Raw genomic sequence first — 22,932 nt, 5'->3', positions numbered from 1 at the left:
TGCCTCCCAACTTTTTTAAAAATGTGCAGAATGCCAGAGAATTAGGATGCCTTTCCAGGGGCACAACTCGGGACACATCCAGCCACAGCCAGCTCCTGTATGTCTCACAGGTTAAGAGGAGTTTGGGAGACCGTGAGCATTGTGCTGGCCTTGACCAATTTGTCTGCTTCTTGTTTCATTCATGGCTTCTGCGTTTGCCCTTGAACAACAAAAGTAGAACTGTACCCCTGCCTTAACTAAACTTTCTCAACCTAGGTTTTTACTTGAGGCAACATCTATAGTACTATAATTATTATCTGTGTATCAAGATAGCCAAAATGAAATCAACATAGGCAGCAGATGTGTCAATAATGATCTGGAACTATGTTCTCAGTATAGCCCCATGTAGCTATTTAAATTTGGATTCATTAGGGGTTCCTGGGTGGCTCAGTCGGTTGAGCGTCTGACTTCAGCTCAGGTCACGATCTCACGGTCCGTGAGTTCGAGCCCCGCGTCGGGCTCTGTGCTGACACCTCAGAGCCTGGAGCCTGCTTCAGATTCTGTGTCTCCCTCTCTCTCTGACCCTCCCCCCATTCATGCTCTGTCTCTCTCTGTCTCAAAAATAAATAAACATTAAAAAAATTTTTTTTTAAATAAAAAAAATTAAAAAAAAATAAATTTGGATTAATAAAATAAAAGGTATCCTTCATTTGCTCTAGAGACATCTTAAGTGCCCAGTTGCCACAGGTGACTGGTGGCTACTATGAGCAGGGCAGACACAGAAAGAACATTTCCATCATCACAGAAACTTCTGCTGCACAGTGCTGGTCCAGAAGATATCCCCAGTTCTTGGTAAAACTTTTGACAGCCTAATTGTCCCAAGTTTCTAACCCTTAGCCTTGCATGCCCAAGTGCAATAGGGCTTTCCTTTTTTTTTTTTTTTTTTTCCCCTCTCAGACCAGAGAAGCTGGGTCTGACACACTGTGAAAGGCTAGTCTTCCAACTCCATAACTTTACACCACACAGTACATGTGTTCAGCAGAGCCAGCTGAAAATTAATCCTTTTTTCTTAGTGCATTCCTTCAGACACCCAGGCCTTTGTTCTTACGATAGAAATCATACTTATGCGTAAAAAATCTTTTAAGACAATTGTAATTTGCAGAAACTGTAGTTTTATTTCTAGATGTCTATGTGGTATTATTGCAGTAGCTTAGGTGGAACCAGAGGACTTGTGTGTTTGATAACTTTCATTATAGAAGTTCCTTAGGAACTCTATCAGTGAAGGATTCGTGTTACGGTTATCCCTTGGTAAGCTGAAAATATTTATTATTAAGATCATATATTGTGACATACTCTGTTCTCGAATGTTAGCTTTTATAAAAGCAATACATTCATTGTGCGCCCACAAACCCTCTGAAAAAGGCAAGGGGTTCATGTCTAAGAGACTTAAAAAATGCCACTTCTATTTTACAAGACCATTCCCTCCGAGATTTACGTATCCAGTACGGTCTCATGAAACGAACTGCCGCTAAGTACCCAAAGACTTGTGTAATGTTGCTAATGTGACATAAATTTCCCATTGTTCCACACTGACATAGGTTTGCTTGTCTTTGTTATCTTAAGTTCCTTAATTTCTCCAGAAGTGTTAGCATAATTTCATGTACTGCAGGAACATCTTAATTAGCAAATAAAAGTAAACTTCTCTGCACATGATCAGAAACCTTAGTGGGTTTTTAATAAATTAACTGAAAAATCAAAAGCGCAGCTGCGTCTTGCTTTGTGCATGATGAATTTTTGAGAAGTACTATTACGAACTGTATTTGAAATGCATTCTTTATTTTTATTTGCTCTGTCCCTCCAGTGAGCTTTTACAGCACAGGCTTTTTAATAATACACAGTGCTGATTTGTGTCGTCTCCATCGGTGGCTCTTGATTCATGTCATCAGCTTCATAGGATGTTTCCATTGTCGAATTTGATGCTGCATTTGAATTGGGGGCATTGGCTTTCCTGTTTGGGTTGCCTGCACAACACAAAATGAAATAATTACTTGGAATTATGACATAAAATTTGGCTTTTTAAAATGTGTGCTTGGAAAATACATTTTGTAGCAATATTGAAGCTATGTCTTGAAAACACTAGGTGGATGGGTGAGAACCAAATCATTTCAAAGCTGCTTCTGAGCATTTCCTTCTGAAAGTCAAATTAGGGAAATATTCAGTGAAAGAAGAATTTCATTTCCATGCTTATCTTTCTTCCTCTGTGTTTCCATGGAGGAAATTACACATTTGAGAAGAAGGCAACAATTTCTGGGTTGCTTAATAAAAGTGTGACTATCCCTCTGCATAAAGTGAACAAAACTGTACTAAAGCTAATCATAATAATTTGCACCACTCTTAAGGCTTTGCTATCATAATCAATTTAGATGTAATCTTTAAAAAGAACACATTTGTGCCACAATCTCATTCACTCATTCTGTGTCAATATCAATCCAAAATGTACAAGGGTAGAGGAATATAGACCTCTGATCATCACAAAAACTGAAGCTGATAGCAAAGAAATGGATTATTTTCCAAAAATGATTGTTAGAAAAGTAGCTGTATCATATAGTTAACCAAAATGTGCAAATTTAAATAATGTATGAATATGTAGAAGTAGTAGATAAATCCCAGATGTCACTAATGCCCTCCTGTTGCTGAATCCCCAGCCCAGGTCATAGTCCACATCTTATCTGACCGGCCAGCAGCATTTTCTTTCCTTGGCCTCCAGGATACCACCCTGGACTCACCTCCTCTGTCTGTATTGCTCCTTCTCGGCCTTTTGTTGGTCCCTTTTCTTCTCCCAGGTCTCTTAGGTGTGCCTCAGGGCTCAGCTTATGGGTTCCTATCACTGTCTCCCTCCCTAATTAGTCTCATTTGGAAAAATCTGCTCTAAACTTCCCTAAGAGGAAGCAGGACCCACTGGCCAAAAGGTTCCACTCTTAGAAACAGCTACTTCCTCTACTTTTCACCGCTTAACGTGAAGTCTAAGCCTCAGTTTTCAGCCTGGCTCTTCCTATTTATAAGTAATTGTATAGACTGCCTTCCAGGCCCCATCCAAATATCCCCCATATAGGTTGATTGCAGAGTTCACCACTTATAGGGCAGTATTATTTACAAGTTGTGAAGAATGATGTCTCACTCCAGCTCCCAGATCATGCCCCTAGAACTGAAACGTGGATGGTATTTTCCTCTGAGCTAATATTAAAAGTACCGGAAGTTTAAAGTACAGGGCCTAAAATTGTTCAATAGATGGCTTTATGTCATTACTTCTGAAGCTTTTGGGTGGTAAAATAAATTAATGTTCTACTTCTAAACATTCAGTCATAATGTTTCGGCCATATGATTTGATTTTTAAGTTGATTTGTTGTAGGCACAACATTTTCTAGCCTGGTAAGGAGCTCTGTGCCCAATCAGGAATCGAAGCTGTTAAATGAGCAGGGAAGGTTGCTTGAAAATCTAAGAAACCGATAAATTTGACTTGACTATTACTTGCAAAGTGGGGCTTCAAAAAATACTAGATGAAAATTTAACTACTAAGTACTTAAGTAATGGAATTTATTCTCTAAGGGGGGTGTTGAAACTTTTCCTCATATAACATTTGAAAAACAGAATATTTGTAGTTTCATTTTTCATTTGTGTGGTCCTATTTGAATCTTCCGGATTCTCGCAGGTAAAGATAAAAGATAAGGACGTAAGATGTAAATTAGCTTCGTATTACCTGGGTGGCTTCTGTACCTTATGTAGGCATTTCTTTAAATGTAATCTAAAATTGTAATATTTTATTGGAGTTGCTGGAAGTGTGAACTGAATGTTGCTTAACTCCAGTCCTTCACGTTTCCTAAGCTTTTTACATACTTAAATTAATCATATTTCAGAAAGATTTTCAAGGTGTTTTTATCTACCTTATCACATAGTTTTTGTTTTTGTCTTTTTTTAATGGGAAATAGTTCACAGTTATTTCCTAACTTAAGGGTTCTATCTAAGAACCCCTTTGTCCGGGGTTCTCTGTAAGTCATCTCCGTTCCGACAGCTCTATGTATCTTCTGGCCACCATTGAAAAAGTTTATCTAACCTGTCTACTCCCCTCGGAGATTTAATGGCTTGCAAAATAAGTTCCGGTGTTACAGATTTTTCTTCATCTAGGACTTGTAAAGTAACCATTCTCCAGCCCTGACTCCTTATTTCCTCAGCTTCTGGATCCTCTTAAGCAGTGTAGGTACAAAGACTGTTTCTTAGATTAGCGTCTTAAGGCAAGGCACTTACCCTCACAGAAGCAATTTGCTTCACAAACAAAAGGTTTATTACAAACACCATACCAATATTCTTTGAAGCAGGAACTTTGATACGCAAGTTAACCCTGATGTTCACTCTCTTCCCCCAAAGATGCTTTCAATGTGTGTCGTTCCAGTAAGTTAGAATAACTAGACACAGAGAAAAACAACTGCAGTGAGTAGCTGCAGTGATAACAGAGTCCAGCTAGTTACATCTCTTTGGAATCGTTTTAGAAGAGAATGTGGGAAATCCTCGGCAACCTCCTTTTCCTAGTTTTGCTTTGATAAATAGAAGCGAATTTCTGAACCAACAAGTAGGGATAAAATCAGCCACCTTTTTTTCTGTGCCAGGGTTACAACATGGATTCGATTTTCAATAAGTAATCTGTAAATCCATTGAGTTTACAAATTGAGGGATTTGTTACAGATAAAAGGTTTTTCTTATTTAATTCCTCCTTTTCTTTACTGAGTGCAGACTGTGAAGCTCCAACATGTCTGTTCTTTCGTGGGTTGACATTACTTGTTCTTCCTGCTGTTCGTGTCCCATTTTAATTAGTGTGTGTGTGTGTGTGTGTGTGTGGTCATCCCATGTAAATCTCAACCTTCCTTTAAGGCTCTACTCCTCAGACTAGCATTTAAATTAAAGCTTTGACCTTTACCAAAATTCATATCCAATTCATCAATCTTTCCACGTACCCTCATCAGAAACTACGCCAATCTATTTCTTCTGGTAACAGTTAAATTGTGCATTCATTTTCAGATTCATTCCTCAGGAATCCATTTATCTTGCAACTCTTCTATGAACTCTGCCCTTGCCTGCCATTTCAAAATATCAAAAGAATGCTGGGGACCCCCTCAGGTCTTCATCCCTTGGCTCTCTGGTAGAATCCTAATTAAGTTTTTCTGCAGCTATCTGCCTACGGCCCCCTAGCTCCTGTGTCGCTGTTCTCAGTCCTTCTAGTTCCTAATTAGCGGCTCACTTTATTACTAAGTGGAAAATCTACACATCCCACTCATCCCACGGCTCCTCCTAGTGAAAACATGCAGCCTTAAATCTGCACCCTGAGTGTTTTTGATTTGCAAGAGGATGTTTTCCCTTCTGACTGAATCTGAAGCATAGGGCTGAATCTGAAGTTAATGGTGAGGTGGGCAAAACTTGCCTAGTGACCTCCTGATCTATTGTCCTTTCCTGCCACCAATGCCCTGCTTCTCCTCAAGGATGAATCGGTATCTCCAGTAAATACAGTTAAATATGCACTGTAAAAGAATCTTTTACACCTGGGCATCTGGGTGGTTCAGTCGGTTAAGCATCTGACTCTTGGTTTCGACCCAGGTCATGACCTCACGGTTCGTGAGTTCGAGCCCCACATTGGACTCTGCGCTGACAGGGTGGACTCTACTTGAGATTCTCTTTCTTCTGCTCTCTCTGCCCTTCCCCTGTTTGCTCTCGCTCTCGCTCTCTCTCTCTGTAAATAAACATTAAAAAAAGAAAGCTAGAATCTCAGACTTGCCCTTTTGCTTTGCCCCTCCATCAATGAGTGAAGGCAGTTCTATCCAGAAATGTTTTTTCCTGTCCTATTTTTTTTTCCACAATGGACCTTTCCCCCCCTCTTTTTCTTTTCTGCATTATTAAATTTTGCCAACCATTGATGACTAACATAACTCACAAATAAATTTAGCTGATATTTAAAATCCGTTAAATGAAATTTTCATGAATGACTGGCTTCTATTTTGTTTATTGGTTCCAACATTAGTCAAGATTGCCTAACCTTGAGCCCTGGGGAGGACCCACAAATGCTAAATGTGGCAGTAGCTGTGCTGAGCAATGTGGTTTTCTACATTCTAGGAACAAAAGCAGCCATAGGACATTACAGGCTTATTATTTTAAGTAGAAATGTCCCTTTAGGAGACACGGCATCTTTTTCTGCCATTGAGTTCAAATTAGCCCATCTTCTACTAAAATCTCAATGAGTTCTGAAAGCCTTTCTGAAACAAAGAATGGTGTTACAAAATAATTTGGTATCCTAATTAATAAGAGTTTTGAGCAAAATTTTGTTGAAGGGGAGTTAAGACTATGAAGAAAAATAGCTCCCAAAGTTATCTATAAATTTAGTACAAGGGCATCTGGGTGGCTCAGTCAGTTGAGCGTCTAACTCTTGATTTTAGCTCAGGTCATAATCTCACGGTTCATGGAACCGAGCCCCATGTTGGGCTCTGTGCTGACAGCACAGAGCCTCCTTGGGATTCTCTCTCTCCCTCTCTCTCTGCCCCTCCCCCTGCTCCTAACATGCTCTCTTTCTCTCTCTCTCAAAAATAAATAAACTTAAAAAAAATTACAACATCTCTCAAAATACCACTTGATTTTTAAAAGTTTGACAATGTTGGGGTGCACCTGGGTGGCTCAGTTGGTTAAGCATCTGACTCTTGGTTTCTGCTCAGGTTATGATGTCATAGTTTGTGAGTTCAAGCCCCAGAGTTGGGCTCTGCACTGACAGCTTGGAGCCTGCTTGGAATTCTCTTTCTCTCTCTCTGTCTCTCTCCCTCTCTGTCCCTCTCCCATTCTCTTTCTCTCTCTCTCTCTCAAAATAAATAAACTTAAAAAAAATTTAGCAGTGTGATTCAACATTACAAGAGTAGCCAAGAAACTTTTGATGAAGAAGCATGTTGGGAGGGAGGAGAAAGGCTTGCTTGGTCAGATATTAAAATAAAACTGTATCATTACAATAACTTTTAAGGTGTATCATTAGCTTAAGAATAACCAGATTGATAAATTTAACAGAGCAGAAAGTCAAAAACAGATCACAGTATATATAAGAATTCAGCTTATGACATTTTATTTTTTAAGTTTAATTATTTATTTAGAAAGAGTTGGGGAGGGACAGCGAGAAAGAGGGAGAGAGAGAATCACAAACAGGCTCCATGCTGTCATCGCAGAGCCTCACATGGGACTTGATCCCACGAACTGCAAGATGGTGACCTGAGCCAAAATCAAGTCAGCTGCTCAACCAAGTGAGTCACCCAGTACCCTCAGTTTATGACATTTCAAATTGGCAAGAGAAAGATGGATTATCCAATAAACATTTGGACAATTGGCTCATTATTTGCAAAATAAAAAGGCAGATACTTACCTCATACTTTACACCAAAACTAAAATTCCAGGATTATTAAAAATTTAAATGTAGAAACAAGTGAATAAATGTATTAGAAGAAAATACAGTTGCATATCTTTATATCTTACAGTGGCGGTGAGAAGTTTATTTTTTTTTAGATTTTTAAAAATGTTATTATTTTTCAAGTAATCTCTATACCCAACATGGGGCTCAAACTCACAACCCTAAGAACAAGAGTAGCATGCTGTACTGACTGAGCCTGCCAGGTGTCCCCAGAGGTGAGAACTTTGTAAGTATGAAACTAAAGGGAGAAATTACAAAAGGAAAAACTTCTATAAATGAAAACTTGTCACACACAAAATTACAAGGGAAACAACTGTGAAAACATTTGTAATATATTTGTAAAAGAGTTTAGTTACTGTGTGTAAAGTTCTTATAAAGCAGTGAAAAATGTACATTCCCATGGAAAACATTCATATGAGCAACAATATGCCACAAAAGAAATGACAGGGGCACCTGGCTGGCTCCATCAGAAAAGCCATGTGACTCTCGGTCTCAAGGTCATGAGTTCAAGCCCCACACTGCAGGTGTAGAGATTACTTTAAAAACCCTTTTAAAAAAAGAAAGAATGTCAAACACTAAAATGTCCATTCTCACTCCTAATTAGATAAAAACATTATATTATTTTTTCAATGAAATTAGTAAAATGTGTATCTTTTGAAATAATAATATACATGAAATAGTACTTTTCTGTACAGCAGTTAGGAACTTGTATCCACAGCTTTCAATATGTGTCCAGCCTTTGGTCAGCAACCCCACTCTCAAGGATTTATGCTAAGAAAATACTTAGGGGCACCTGGGTGTCTTAGTCCATTGGGCGACCGACTTCGGCTCAGGTCATGATCTCATGGTCTGTGTGTTCGAGCCCTGCATTGGGCTCTGTGCTGACAGCTCAGAGCCTGGATGGAGCCTGCTTCAGATTCTGTGTCTCCCTCTCTCTCCTCCTCCCCCCATGTGCTATCAAAAATAAGTAAACATTAAAAAAAAAAAGAAAAAGAAAAAGAAAACACTTGGATGTTCAATTTATGTGTGTAATGAAAAAAAATGGAAGCTAGTTCAAAGTCAATAATGAAGTATGATACACTCAGATTTTGGTTTCTAAATACTGTTCCTAACAAAATGAATCAGGCTTTTTTGGAGAAATAAAAGATTCCAGAGCTGGAACAGGAGTACAGGCTGCCCTGGAACATTTTGTGACAGAAGGCAAAAAAGTGCTCAAAAAATTATGGATACATTTCAAAAGGACAAAGGACCCAATTTAAAGGGGCTCCTGGAGGCCAAATCTGAGACAATGTAAGGATCAGAGTCACTAATGACAGTAATAGAATATTTTAAAATAAAGGATTTGAGTCCATACTGATCTTAACAATTACATGAATGGGTAAATAAATAGGGGAGAAGGGAGAGTTCTTCCTTGCAGGAGAATAACAACTAACCAGTGTCAAAGGAATAAGAATGATGGGGTCAGAAAATCACCATTTTGCAATTATTGTAATAATCTGAAATTATTTTGAAATTTTCAATGAAAAAATTCAGTCAAGAACCATCTATGAGTGGATAAAAGTTTGAGGAAGAACAGAACATTTTCAGTCTCTAGGTACCTCCCCACAAAGTACTTAGTAATTAAAAGGGAAAAATAGTGACTTTATAATGTATTAATCCAGCAAATACAACCTTAACCAATGAATCAAAGTTAGCATCACTCATAATGGGACAAACAAATGTTATGTGATGCCCTGATATGACGCCCTGGGAATATGACTTCTGTGGTATTCCTGTTGAAATGTATTATCTCTCTCCAATCATGAGAAAATATCAGACAAATTGAAAGGTAGTATACAGGATAACTGGCTTTTTCTTTTCTTTTCTTTTTTTAATGTTTATTTTTGAGAGAGAGAGAGAGAGTGCGTGTAGGGAGGGGCAGAGAGAGAGACACACAGAGAATCCGAAGCAGACTCCAGGCTCAGCTGACAGCACAGACCCTCATGGGCTCAAACCCATGAATTGTGAGGTCATGACCTGAGCTGAAGTCAGACGCTCAACCGACAGAGCCACCCAGACGCCCTGGCTTTTGCTTTCAAAAAATGTCAAAATCATGAAAGACAATGGTTGAAGACTGAAGGAGGCTAAATTACAAGACAGATCCTAGATAAGAAAAGCATAGCTATTAAGGATATTGGCAAAACTTGAATATGAGTTGCAGATTAGATAATATTACTGTATTGATGTTACATTTCCTGAGTTTGATAAACATACTCTCACTACATAAGAAAAAATCCTGTTCTTAGGAAATACTTAACGAAATGCTTACGGTTAAAAGGAATGATATCTGCAAATTATTCTCAAATGGCTCGGATAATATGCATTGAGAGAAAATCAGTGATAAAGAAAATAAGGCAAAATAGTAACATTAAGTAAATCCAAGGAAAGGTATACAACCTTCTCTATACTTTTCCAGTGATTTTTCTGGAAGTGTGAAATTATATCAAAATAAAAGAATAAAAAATCATAGCACTCCACCAGAATTTTAAAATGGAACTACTAAAACTGATGGCAAAGGTATTTATGTATTGGCAAAGATGTCACTATTGTTCAGTGAAAACAAATAGCATAAGACTCATTCTCCGCCATTTTGTCATGTACGTGGATCTATAGATGGGTACAAAAAATCCTGAAAGATACTCAACACAGTGTTAGTGACGCTTATCTCTGTGTGATGGAATCATGGAAGACACTGTGTATTTCTCTATATTTTCTAGTTTTCCTTCAATGAAAGTGATCTGAAAGAAAGGTTTTGTTTCCAGGTGAGTCATCTAAGAAGAAGAAATATAGCAGACCATTCTGAGCCAGTCCGAGCCATATTTCTCTCACAGGCAGAAAAAACGATTATATGATCTTCAAATGTGCCCTCTCAGTATTCCATATGTAATTTATGTTTTTCTTCTAGACCACTGTGCCTAAGTAATGATTTGCTCACTCTTTTTCAATTAAATCGCCTGCCTTTACAAAAGAGACCACCGGATACAGCCTTGGAGCTGTCTGTTGTCTCTAAACATTATTTTTTATGTGCCAAGCCACTCTGCGAACATCTGCCCTTTTAATTTCCATCCAAAACTCTGCTTCCAATGACCCCTCTTCTCAGGCCTCCACCCACCTCCGCAACCCAAGAGTATCAGTGGAAACTCAAACTGCAGGATGGATGTGCTTACTCTTTCTGAAGCAACGATTTTCTTCAGCTATGAGAATAAGAAGGGGTTATTATTAGAGTAGAACAACCTGTGGCATTCAGCCAAGTTGGAAAATCCCATAAATTTTAAAAATAAATATGAGAACTTAAAATAATTGCAAGCTCATAGGCCTAAGGCAAGCCTTTCCACGCCAGCCCCTGGAATTCTGGAGGTACACGTTCCCCTCTACTCTACCTTTAAGGATTCTCCAGCGGAAAAGTTTGAGAAGCAGGGATCTAGAAGATTCACCCCTTTAATTGCTTCTCTATTAGCCATTAATTCTTTCCCATCTTAAGAAATGAGCCCTCGCCCTCAACGTGTCTACTCAGAAAGATGCCCTTCGCACAGCCATCTTCTCAGAAGTGTACATCTCCTACAGTGCACCTGAAAAGCAACGGGATTCTCTTCAACACTGGCATCTGAAACACACATAACTCAAAACACACACACACAAAGAGAAGGAAATGATTATGGGACACAATTTAAAGAGCAATCAATTTCTTAGCAATAGTACCTCTGCACAAAGTGAGCCCTGGAGGTAGCCCAATTATTCTCTACAGTCACTACCACAGACCTGTTTTCTTCAGGATCAATTCAAGAGGTATAAAGCCTTACATTGTATACATTAAAAAGAATAAAACCCAATAAAATAAAGACACACCAAGGAAAAATCTTGACGAAATAGCCTAAGATTAGACTCTTTTAGACTCAGATTATTGTCACTTACAGAAACAAAAAAGTCCAGTGCCCTGAGCCGGTTTTAGAATGTGCACAAAAACATTATTCCCTGTAGGTCATTCAAATTGCCTGTAATGAAAACAGTCTCAATTATAAAAACTAACCTAAAATAATAGGAGATTGACTCGTAACAACAGATAGTTTTGAAAGAGAAGAGTGGTAACTAATGAAACAGATTTCCTCCCATGCAATGTTTACGGATTTGATTATTATGCAAACATCTTATGTTCCTAAACTTTAAGGCATTCCTTAAATGGAATAAAGATTTGTTTTTTTCATAGCTAGAACATGGTAATGTATTCCTAGGTGGGAGAATCACTGGAATAGCTTGCATATTTAACAACAGCACCACAGTGTTTTTAAATGATCACTTTAAAGGGTCCCTTTCAAATAGAAACCATTTTCTCTCCCTATTTCAGTGGCATTTGGATTACCTAGTTTGTTTTGGGCTCTCCTCTATGTCTGACTTGGTTAAAATCAACCCAAGGGACCAAAAATCCCCTCTTTTGAAAGCAGCAGGATGGCAGGGATCATATAAAACCCTGCCTTGTCAATAGCAAGCACTCAGGAAAGGAGTACTGAATTAATTTGCTGGCGTGATAAACATGATGTTTTTGAGAGGGGCAGAGTGGGGACATTTCGATGTGAGAAAGCAACTTCATCTAACTACCTGAGGAGTGCATTAATGGATCTCCTTAGCTAAGCAGCAATAAGACTACAAGACTTCAGTCCACAAGCCAACTAATTCTGTTGCTGGGTTCTCAGAGCCAACATGAAGTAATATTTTGGAGCAGTCCCTGAAAGAAACCACGAAGAAGAACCAATTCCTATTTAGCACAATACATTGCATACAGCAGACATTCAATAAATGTTGATGACTCTAAAGGTGACAATAAAGATGCTCCTTTCATCATCTACTATAAAGGTGCCATTCGGGGCGCTTGGGTGGCTCAGTCTGTTAAGTGTCCAACTTCAGCTCAGGTCATGATCTCATCACTCATGAGTTTAAGCCTCCTGTCGGGCTCTGTGCTGACAGCTCAGAGCCTGGAGCCTGTTTCGATTCTGTGTCTCCCTCTCTCTTTGCCCTTCTCCTGCTCACACCCTTGTCACTTTCTCTCAAAAATAAATAAACCTTAAAAAAACTTTTTAAAAATATAAATAAATAAATAAATAAATAAATAAATAAATAAAGGTGCCATTCCACTCCAGTCAATTCATTCAACAAACACGTGTTAAGTGTTGTAGGCACTAGGGTTATAGTAGTGAGGAAATAAATTATTACTTTCCTGGAACTTACTTTCCAGTTGAAGTGGAGAAAAGTTAGACTAAAATGTATGGTATATTAGTGCTAAATGCTTAGGAGAAAGACAAAGCAGGAAGGAAGTTGGAAAGGTTGAAGAGGAGTTAAGAAGGCAGATATGGCAATCAGGGAAGAACTCCCTAGAAAGGTGACTTGTAGTAAAGATTTAAAGAGAGTGCAAGAGCAAGTCCCATGGATATCTGAGGGAAAAGCCTTCTGGACAATGGTGACATTGTGTGCGAAGTCCCTGGGGCAGAGGAATTTCAAGCAATAGCAAAGAGGCCAATGTGGCTGTGCACAGGAGAAGTGAAATGTGGGTGGAGAGGGACACCACCAAAGCCCTGGCCGGTCACAGTTAAGACAACTGTTTGTATCAAGAGAGATGGGAAGTGATTAGGGTTTTGAGCAGAGGAGTGATATGACCTGACTTAGGTTTTAACAAGCTCACTCTGGCTGCTCTGTGGAGAGTAGACAGCAGGGGAGTCCAGGGCTTAGCTGGGAAGAGGACCTATTTGTTTTAAAATGCAGAGTCTGGAGTTTGTGGGTTTTCAGGAGCTCCCTAGGTGATTCTTAGGCACTGGCAAACTTAAAGACTTCTACTTTAAATTACCTAAGCACTTGAGACAAAAAAATGATTTTATGACCTAATTATTGGGTGATCACTAATCCAATGCTTCATTTTGCCTGTGGAGGAACAGGATCTAAGCCATTGGACTAAATTCAACGAACAACCTGTCTATTCTGCCACACAGTTCCAAACAGTGCTTCAGAAAAAGAACTGCAAAGGGACGTTGGCCTCTTGCTCTGTGATGCAGGACACCCTCTGAGAGAGATCTCTAGGAGAATGAAAGTAGAGCTAATGTAGTCATTTAGTGACAGTGTATTTGATCAAGTCGCAGAGCATGTACTCCATACATTTCAGGATTCAGCTAAAATAGAGCATCTGAGCAGAGGATTTTCCAAGATTTTTTAAAGTAAATGTTTTCATTCCCTTTTTAAATAGAAGTTAGTGAGCACTTCTGTCTCATTCTAAATATATATGTACATATATATGCATATATATCCTATTTATATGTTCTAGATTTTTATTAGAATACATTCTAAACATATATATCAAAATTTATGATTGCTATATTTTTTTAATGTTTATTTATTTTTGAGAGAGAGAGAGAGAGAGAGAGAGAGAGACCACAAATGGACAGAATCTGAAGCAGGCTCGAGGCCATGAACTATGAGATCATGGTGTGAGCCAAAGTCAGACAATCAACCGACTGAGCCACTCAGGCACCCCTATGATTACTACTTTTTAAATACACTAATAGAAATGTATATTCACAAAAATTATATCAGTTCTTTCTGATTGAATTTTATAATGCAAACAATTAGCATCTGTGTGGCACTTTATAATTGAGATAGTTAGACCCGTTTCCACAAACTATACATAAAAATTTCTTTCTACTTTATAGTCGTTCTATCCACACACACACATACACACATGTGTATCTTAGTTTGTAGCCTATTCAAGAACAAAGACTGTCTTCTATTTATTTTTCTATTCCTTTGTGTGCCTCTGACGTATTTTATATGCCTCTTCCTAATTCTGCACACCACAGGCACCCTGGTAAACGCTTAACTGACCACTGACTAACCAGTCTGGAGCAAGCCAACCCTAAGAATTAATTATCGCATATTTTGTTCCTCTTTTTGACTTCTGTGGCTCTATCAAAAACAAAATGTAAAATCTCCAAGGGGATAAAACCTTCATAACTGAATGAGACTTAACTACAGTAGAGTGGATTTGTTGGGCCAGTGTATTCTTGTTCATGAGAACATTTACATCCTGCCACAATTTTTCCTTTGGCACAGTTTCTTGAAGATAGGTCATCATTAAGGTCTAATTTCATGTGAATTTTTATAAAGGCATGTAATAAATTGAGTTTTTAAGAAGCATTCATTGTTAATGGCATGATCTGTTACCGAGGTCCAGGTTATTCTTTTGAATAGAGTGCAGGTAATTGGCTACAAATAATGGACAGTGATTACCTTCTTGAGTGGTAGAAGCCTCTAGGTGTTGAAGTTTAAGGCCAGTGTCTAATCTTCGGGGCTTTGTATACAGAAATAAGTAGCAAAGGACACAGACGCTGATGACAAAGGCAAGTAGAACAAGGGCAGCAGTTCCCAGGCCAACCAGGGCACCGATGCTGAAGAAAACAGGAAAAACATGGGGACCGTCACACAAAATGGTTAACACATGCACTAAAGAGAAGGTTTGAATATGGTTAATTCTTGCCTCAGTCATTCCGAACCAAATTATATTTTAGTCTAAAGAGTAAAAAAGGTCCCCTTTTTCTTTCATCAAATTCTTAGATTTTCTCTTCCCGTTGATATGTTAACATAAGTATAGAATACCACGTGAATCCATATGACACATGAAAGGTCACATGATTCTTTAGGGCTAGTTCAAAAGTATCTCAAGCAATAAACCTTTCAATATATTTTAGGAGGAAAAATGGTGTTCAACAATAAAGACGAATAGAAAAATACTGACGTCCGCAAATTAGTGAAGCAAATGTTTACCGGAGATGTAGAACTTTCAGAGACACGTATGGAAGACAGCACTAATATATAAAACCACAACTCTTACGAAAGAGAAGAATGTTTAATGAAAGGAAAGCAGTATTTATGAAATTTATATCAAGTTCATGTTTAGCCTGAGTTTTTCCTTTCTGAACGAGCACAACACAGTGGCTTCTAGCATTAAGGAAGGAACCCTTGTGCTTTCCTCTAAAAATAAAGGGTATGTCTTAAAATTTTCTCTGTACTAATTTTGTAATAATTCCTTCTAATGCAATTATCTATAAGAGTAAGCATTTGAGAAATAGCAGTTTTCATAAACCTATGAACTTAATCTTTTTAAACGGGGAAAGGAGCTTGGAAAAAACATCATCCTGAAAGGCTCATAAGCAAAACATATGTACTTAACTTTTCTGAACCAGATGTTTGTCTGGGTACATAAGTATATACACAGAAAATGTTAAGTTGCTCAAGAGCACATACTTCTGTTGACCTTCCCATAGTGTTGGGCATACATATTGAAAGGGCTGATTAGAGTACTTTGCTTGTAGTAAATAGAAGTAAGTGATAGTAAATAGAAGCAAATAATAATTGACTGGTGATTGATCCACTTTTAGTAACTGAAAAGCAATTATCATTGAAATGGTCATTGAAAAGTAGCAAAGAACACAGATGCTGATGACAAGGCAAGTAGAACAAGAACAGCTGTTCCCAGGCCAATGAAGATCTTTTTCTTTATTATATGCCTTGCTTGACTGCAGGCTTTCACTATTTGCTAGAGATAAGGCCCTGACAAGTTTGACACGTACCAAAGGGAGGGGAAGGGAGAATGTGACCAGGGATGCTAGGTGTGTTAGGGCTCTGGAAAGGAGAATAGAATTAAAAAGTGAGGGGCTAAGCTCATCCCCTGTATCCTTGATTTTAGAAGATAAAACACCCCTGCAATTTAGAGATTGCCTCCTTGGCCATAGATACGGAGTTAGGCTCCCAAAGATGCTTGTGCTTAGGTTAGTAATGTCAGCCCAGTTCCCCTAACCTTGCACACAGTGAAAACTGGAAATTCTGTGGCTAGAGTCAGCACACAGCTGTATATCTTTATTTTAAGTTTTTATGTATTTATTTATTTGGAGAGAGAGGGTGAGAAAGCGAGAGAGGGTGAGGGCCAGAGAGAGGGAGAGAAAATCCCAATCAGGCTCTGTGCTTTCAGCACAGACACCAATGTGGGGCTCAGTCTCCTGAGATCATGACCTGAGCTGAAACCAAGAGTCAGATGCTTAATGGCCTGAGCCACCCAGGCGCCCCTACAGTTGGATATTTAAATCAAAGTTTGCCCTCAGTTGGTGCACTCTCTTCCAAGGGTCAGGCTCCCTGGCTCTGGCAACTCCTCTTTCGGGTTTGTTTGCACCAAAGTTGACTTTTGTAGATTATACATGTCAGGGAGGGTTAGGACTATGCACAGACACGTGGGACCATAATCCACTTAATTAACATTATCTGCTGCACAAGGCAGCTGGGCTGCCAGACATCTGGAGAGATTCCTGAAATGAGAAGGCGGGTTATTAAAAAACAAGATTTTCAAAGTGAAAAAGTACTTCAGTCAATTTAAAAGTAACACTGTCAATTTAATTAAATTCAACACGCATGTCGTGAGCTTTTAATGCACACAGTTTAAAACACCAGCTGCATTACTGGAAGGAAAAAAAATGCTATTTTCTGCTTTTCATTACAATAAAGGAAGGTTCTTCGTTATCTTGACAAACAGTTTGTATCACAGTTCCACGTTATAGAAATGTTGCTTTATCTAGATAAAGATGGGACTCTAGGAATCTCGTACAGTATTCATTTTGACAAATACTTACTGAACTCGTGCGTTGCCCTGTGCAATACGTATTGTCTTCCTAGGTCCTGAAGAAGGTTACCAAAGGAAACTCTAAGAGGGCAGGGACTTGTAAGGGGAGAAAAGATGGGAGTGGGCCGGACACAGAAAAGGGAGAATTCTACTTTCCCTGCAGAACGTTATGGCAGTTGGCTTTCCAGTCCCTGAGAGAGGGTCTGAAGCTGTCGTCACATTAATGCTGGAGTCCTCCTGCTTAGCAACTTTGCTTACCTGGGAGTAGCTGTACTGTGCCTTTCTCCAGCGGCTGCAGAATCTCAGAACAAATGCTAGTGACTTTGGGAATAGTTTTTGCGGTTGGACTATTTTAAATTAGGGTGGAGAACGAAGAATATGAGGGGAGTGCAGCTCTGAATTTTTACCTCCCTGTTGTGTTCTCAGAGCTCAAACGCTGACAAGAACCCCGGGTTTAACATTGCCAACTGATGCCATCAGCTGAAATGATTTCTATATTTTCTAGGAACTGAGCTACACTGTCCATTTTGTCCGTGCTGAATGAAGACCCCAGCAAGGTATTCATTCCTGGTGCCCTCATAAACCTTAGGAAGGTTTTCTATCCTCTGCTGCCTGTCACTTTGGGACTATTCAGGGATCTGAGAACCCCAGGCACTTTTCCACCTGAGTTTGACTTAAGAGTTGCCAGTCTCTCTTGGGGGTCTGCCACCATTATTAACACTTCCAAAAACTCAGAGCCAGGTTACTATGTTATTTTCCAAAAGGCCAGATAATATGCCAATGCAGTACTGATTACTTCTCCAAATATTAAGGCTAAGCTGTCATTTTCTGAGATTATGCCCCCCTATGACACAACAATACAATGTTGTTAGATGAGCTTATCGGTAGGCAACCCCCTTTTTGAGATTTTTTTTTTGAAACTTGCAATACGTTTAGAAAATTATTTTACTGCCTCGAGAAATAGCATTTATGGTCATTTGCTGTAGACTTGGCCTGTATGACAAATTCTGGATCATGCTAGAGAATTAGAGAAATAACACTCTTCCGGCTTACTAGCAGAGTCTCTCTCTTGTCAGGCATAAGCTAATTGGTTTGTGAGACACAACTGAAGGTGGGTTTGGAGACATGCATTCTCCAGGCAGAATGAAAGAATGGAGGTCAAAGGATGCAGTCTTTTGGAGTAGAAAGGGGGGCGGGGTGGCATTTCACAATGAAGATATCTGCATAAACACTAGGTGGAATAAGTAAAATTCCCATCACAGGAAACAGGCAAGAAAAACCCGACCTTAGAGAGTCTCTGGTCTTTCGAAGCAACGGCCAAGTCGCTCAGGCGTTAAGAAAGGGGTGCCCTGATAAGGTTCTACACAGGATGTATTATAGCAAGTAAAACTTTCCCTGTCTGTGGGTCTCCAGTTCGGTTCGGGGTCAGTGTCAGATTATCTGAAAAGAGCACATTATAAAGTTCCAATCGCTTTACACACACACACACACACACACACACACACCCCTTTTTGATTCCTTCTCACATTCAAAGAGACTTGAAGTATTCCAATCTTTGGTTAATACCTTAAAATGAGTCCCAGAGTAGCCCCCTTTCTAGTCAATTGCACCAACTGCCCAAACAAATCAAAAAGAAATGAAAACCGTAAGTTATCTGCGTATCTTCTCTCTGCCAGCAGAGCCTCCTGACTGGGACCGGTCCCTGGCGGGGGTGAAGAGCGGGGTGAGCGGGACCAGCGGAGGCGGCACTGCGTGCGCCCTGGGAGCACGGTCCGCGCTCCTCCCGCGCGGGCCTCGCCGGGGCTCCAGGGCCCACTCACACTTCTGGAGCCCACAGCCGGACCCTCGCCGGACGGGGGCAGCACCGAGCGGGTCCCGGGTCCTGGGGGAGCTCCCAGCCGGGTGAGCTTTCTCTACAGGTCCCTCGCCTGCCCTCGGAGGCTCCGTGTCCTTCCGGAGGACCCCGACCTGAACGGGCGACCCTCCCACTGCCCGGGTGGTCCTGCTCGTCGCCTCCCCAGAGCCCGCCGCCCGCCCCCCGCCCTGCCCACCTGAGGCTCCACATATAGCTGTGCTTGTAGGGGAAGTAGCTGCCCGGCTCGCTGCAGCAGTACTTGAGGTCGGCGAAGCCGCAGCAGTAGAGGAGGGCGGCCCCCTCGCCGCTCCGGGGACACTCGAAGGGCTCCACGAAGCTGTGGTTGAGGCTGTAGTAGCCCGAGCACACCCGGCTCGCCTCGCTCATCGCGGGCGGCTGCGGACAGGGGCACGTGAGACCCCCGATCTGCCCTCGGACCGCACGCGTCCCGCACCGCCTGGCCCGCGGACGCCCCTCGGCGCCGGCTCGTCTCCTGCGATCTGGGGTCTGTCGGGATGCGGGGCGTTCAGCCTTCGCGCGCCTCCTCTGCGCTCTCTCCTCCCCCTGTCCACGTGGTGTCTGGTCGCTTTACTCGCGCTTCTCCCTCTCGCTAGTGAGTGGCCCTTTCATCTGCCGGTCTTCGACCCTGTACCTCTTCTCCCCTGTCCCTTCGTGGGCTTTCTTCACGCCCCCCTGACTCCCCCCTGCTTCCCCTCACTTCTTCGACAGCCCGCGGAGCTCAGTTGGCCCCACTCTATGCCAGAGATTTCATCCGAAGGAAGAGTGGAGGTGTCATATGTCTGCCATCTGGGCAGATGCAGCCCAAGTTGCCATTCTGTCTGCCCAAGGACAGGGCAGCTGGGTTCCAGGCAAACAGAGTAGGGCCGGGGGAGCCTTTACCCCTCCTCGGCCACCGACCCAGGGAGCTGCATAGTGGGCAGAAACAAAAGTCACTCAGCTACCAGGGAGGAGGTGGTGGTCAGGCTTAATCTGTCTTCTCTGAGAAGCACACGTGAAATATTAAAATTTGGCAATTAAAAAAATAAAAGCCAGAGACAAAATTTTTCACCAACAATCTAGCCGTGCATTGTGTATTCTGTTAAACAGCCTACAAAGAGAAGAAGGGCAGGCAAGAGATTCAGGTAAAGACAGTGAGGAGTTTCTGCAGAGACAGGCAGAAAGAGGAGAAGGCAAAGGAAATCAGGAGAAAGAGACCATCAGTTTTAAAGTGCTGCAGAGATTTCTCTTGTTCCCTTTTTGTTTGGCATTCTCATTTAGTGATTCATTTGTTCACAAAGCCTTTTAAAATAACAGTAGTAATGGATGCCTGTTGTAATAAGCCAAACAATATCTTGGTGTACAAAGAAGAAAACAGTAATAGCCTTAAGAAGGGAGAGGAGGTGACTGAACATTCATAGAATTTGTGAGATAGAACAGTGTTCCTTCCTCTTCATTTTCTGCTTCTTTCCTTTGGCCAGAGGGTTGACTGGATGTCAGAATTATGAACTTGACCTTGTTGGGTGCTGAGTAATTTTGTATTCCCAGAAATATTCTTGAGCCTTGTTCTGGAACGCAGTTAAGTAACATGGACACAATTGGAGTCTTTAGAATTTGCTTTTAACCTTTGTTGAGAGAACCAGAGCAGATCTGAGGACTGAATTTTTCCCCCATCACTGGGGTGATGCTCTTCCGAGCACTCTACTCAATACCTTGTGAATTATGAGACTTACCATTCCAACCAGTGGAAACAAACCATTCCAGGCCTCGTGACAGCTCAAAGGAGTGTTCCCTCTGCCCCTTTTACGTGGCTCTTTTCCTGGTTTCCAGTTATCTCCTGACAGCCGTGTGCTGATCAGTACCCAGCTGAGGACTCAAGGAGAACCTCCAGTGATCCAGTTTTATCTCTCTGCCTTTCTCTCTCTCTCTCTAGCTCTCTATTCTCTTCTGCTACCTCAAGCCACCATGACCTCCTGTACTCCCAGCTAGGTCTTCTGACCTTAGGGAAACCTCTGGGCTCTACCTGGGGCTGCTCCTGCTGCTGCAGTCTGGAAACTCTCCAGACAGCATGCTGGGTGCAATCATAAGGCTTACCCTATCTGTTTCTCTGCTGTAGGTTTGCATCATTGTCCTGCACTACATGATAACCATGTTCAAAACCTATCGTTTCTCTACTCTCTGTGCTTAGTTTTTTTTTCAGGCAGGAGGGTTAATCTTGTCTCTGTTAAGCCATGTTAGCTGAAAGTTGGCCAGGCGATTGGACCTGATCTATGCTAAGCCAGTTAAGTTCTCTGTCCTGGAATTGGGATTCTTCCCTGGGGACAGGAATCCACAGGAGGCTAGGGCACAAGACAAAATGAAGCAGGGAGAAGGAGCAAAGAAGGGTGGAAAGAACGTTAATGGTTTTGCAATTCTGTGCAAGTCGTTTCCTGAGATCCACCTATATTCCTATCACTGTGATTTTGGGGACATTCCTGACTCCTTAGAATAAAATCCCCTTTCTGGCTGAAGTGCATTCAAGTAGATTTCTACTACTTGCACCCAAAGGATTCTAACTCATACAGTACATCTTTAGGCAAAGGCAAGGCAATTGAAAGAGAAGGCAATCGAAGGGCAAAAACTGAGCTCGTTGACCAATGGAGCATGTTCCGTTAGGAGGGGCTGTAGGCCCCACGAGCGGACTTTTCTTCCCCTTATGCAAGAGGAAAAGAAATTTTGAGATGAAAATATTGACAGTTCTTTTGGACAGCGATGTGGATTGTCTCAATAAGATATACTGAAGTTTTCCTGGAGCACGAGACACCGAAGTGGAATGTGTGTGACGAGGAGAATGGAAGAGATGGAGAGAGAACACTGGGAACCATGTCCAGGTAACAGAGTGGATCCCAAGGACTGGGCACCTCCCTGAGGGCCCAGTTTTGGTTAGAAGTTCTAGCTTTCTCATGGAACCAACTGGTCGGGCCATGTGATTTTCCCCAGGGCTGAACGGTCAGTAGTTGAGAAATAGGAGCAGGGAAATGAACCGTAGAGCTTGTCAGAATGATTCTCTGGGGCTGTGCTCTGGCCCCTTGATGCCTCTGTAACCACAGCAGCACCTTGGTCGTTCTCCACCCTGAAATACACACCATAGACACATGAAAACGCACAGGCAGAAAGGCATGCCCCCAGCTGCCACACTCTACCGAGCTTGGAGTACCTCAAGGCCTCTGAAGTTCAAGTAAAGAAAAGAGCATTTTAACACACGAGGCTTAAGAGCAGTGACAAGACGAAGGCTTTTTAACAACACCAGTCAGAAGATGCATATTTGCTTGCTTGATTTGCCTGCTATGCGGTCCCCTGTGATGGAGTCCCCAGCTCTCAGTCTCCAGGCAGGAGGGGCTCTGGCAACTAGTAGGAGTGGGGCTGGCCCAGCAGCGAAAGATTGCCATAAATTATACTTTTTATTTTTTCTTATATCTCATCGGTTCTCAACGAAGGTGATACTCCCCTTTAGGGAATATTTAGGGAATATTCTGGAAATAAGGGGACAGTTTTGGTTGTCGTGATGACTGAGTGCCCTGCTGGCTCTGAGGGATATAGGCCAGGGATGCTAGACGTCCTGACCTCCTGCCACATCTACAGAAAGATGGAGAGCTGTCTGATTTTCCAGTGTTCCCCAGGACATTCACAGAGATGAAAACTGTATTTATACTCATCCGCATCTAGAACCTGTTCCTATGTTGCAAGTAAAATACAATGTATCTGTTGAGCTTTCCAGGAACATAACAACCATGTAATTTGAGGGAATGGTCGCTTGCTCTTTTGTTTGGAACTTAACCAGGCGTTTTTCACTCTTTCAGAAAATCAGGCACCAATGGTAATGTTGCTCAAGATTTTGTGTTTGAATTGCCAATACTGCACACGGTCTGTGCCTGCCTTCATTTGTGCTGTCGC

The 22,932-nt window shown here is 41.3% G+C and overlaps 1 protein-coding gene across 2 annotated transcripts; it reads right to left on the bottom strand.

Annotated features, from left to right (window-relative positions):
• Nucleotides 1-1,815: 1,815 nt before the first annotated feature.
• On the bottom strand, nt 1,816-19,554 carry SHISAL2B (shisa like 2B). Of its 2 annotated transcripts, none has more exons than XM_047869647.1 (3): nt 19,199-19,554; nt 14,768-14,925; nt 1,816-2,000 (listed from the first exon to the last, which is right to left on the bottom strand). In XM_047869647.1, the coding sequence occupies exons 1-3, from the start codon at nt 19,387-19,389 to the stop codon at nt 1,864-1,866; spliced, it is 486 nt and encodes a 161-aa protein (XP_047725603.1). In that variant the 5' UTR covers nt 19,390-19,554; the 3' UTR covers nt 1,816-1,863. The 2 variants fall into 2 exon arrangements, with proteins under 2 accessions (XP_047725603.1, XP_047725613.1); XM_047869657.1 differs by lacking the exon at nt 1,816-2,000 and adding an exon at nt 11,335-11,493.
• Between the last annotated feature and the right edge of the window lie 3,378 nt (nt 19,555-22,932).

The sequence above is a fragment of the Prionailurus viverrinus genome, chromosome A1 (assembly GCF_022837055.1).
Source record: "Prionailurus viverrinus isolate Anna chromosome A1, UM_Priviv_1.0, whole genome shotgun sequence".
Lineage (NCBI taxonomy): Eukaryota > Metazoa > Chordata > Mammalia > Carnivora > Felidae > Prionailurus > Prionailurus viverrinus.
The sequence above is the reverse complement of the archived record's forward strand: the minus strand, read 5'-3'. Positions and strand labels throughout refer to the sequence as shown.

Coding starts and splice junctions, on each gene's coding strand:
- SHISAL2B (XM_047869647.1), bottom strand. CDS start 19,389: ATGAGCGAGGCGAGCCGGGTGTGCTCGGGCTACTACAGCCTCAACCAC. Junction 14,926..19,198: donor AGCTATATGTGGAGCCTCAG/GTGGGCAGGGCG, acceptor TGTTTTCTTCAG/CATCGGTGCCCTGGTTGGCC. Junction 2,001..14,767: donor GGCTTCTACCACTCAAGAAG/GTAATCACTGTC, acceptor TGTGTTGTGCAG/GCAACCCAAACAGGAAAGCC.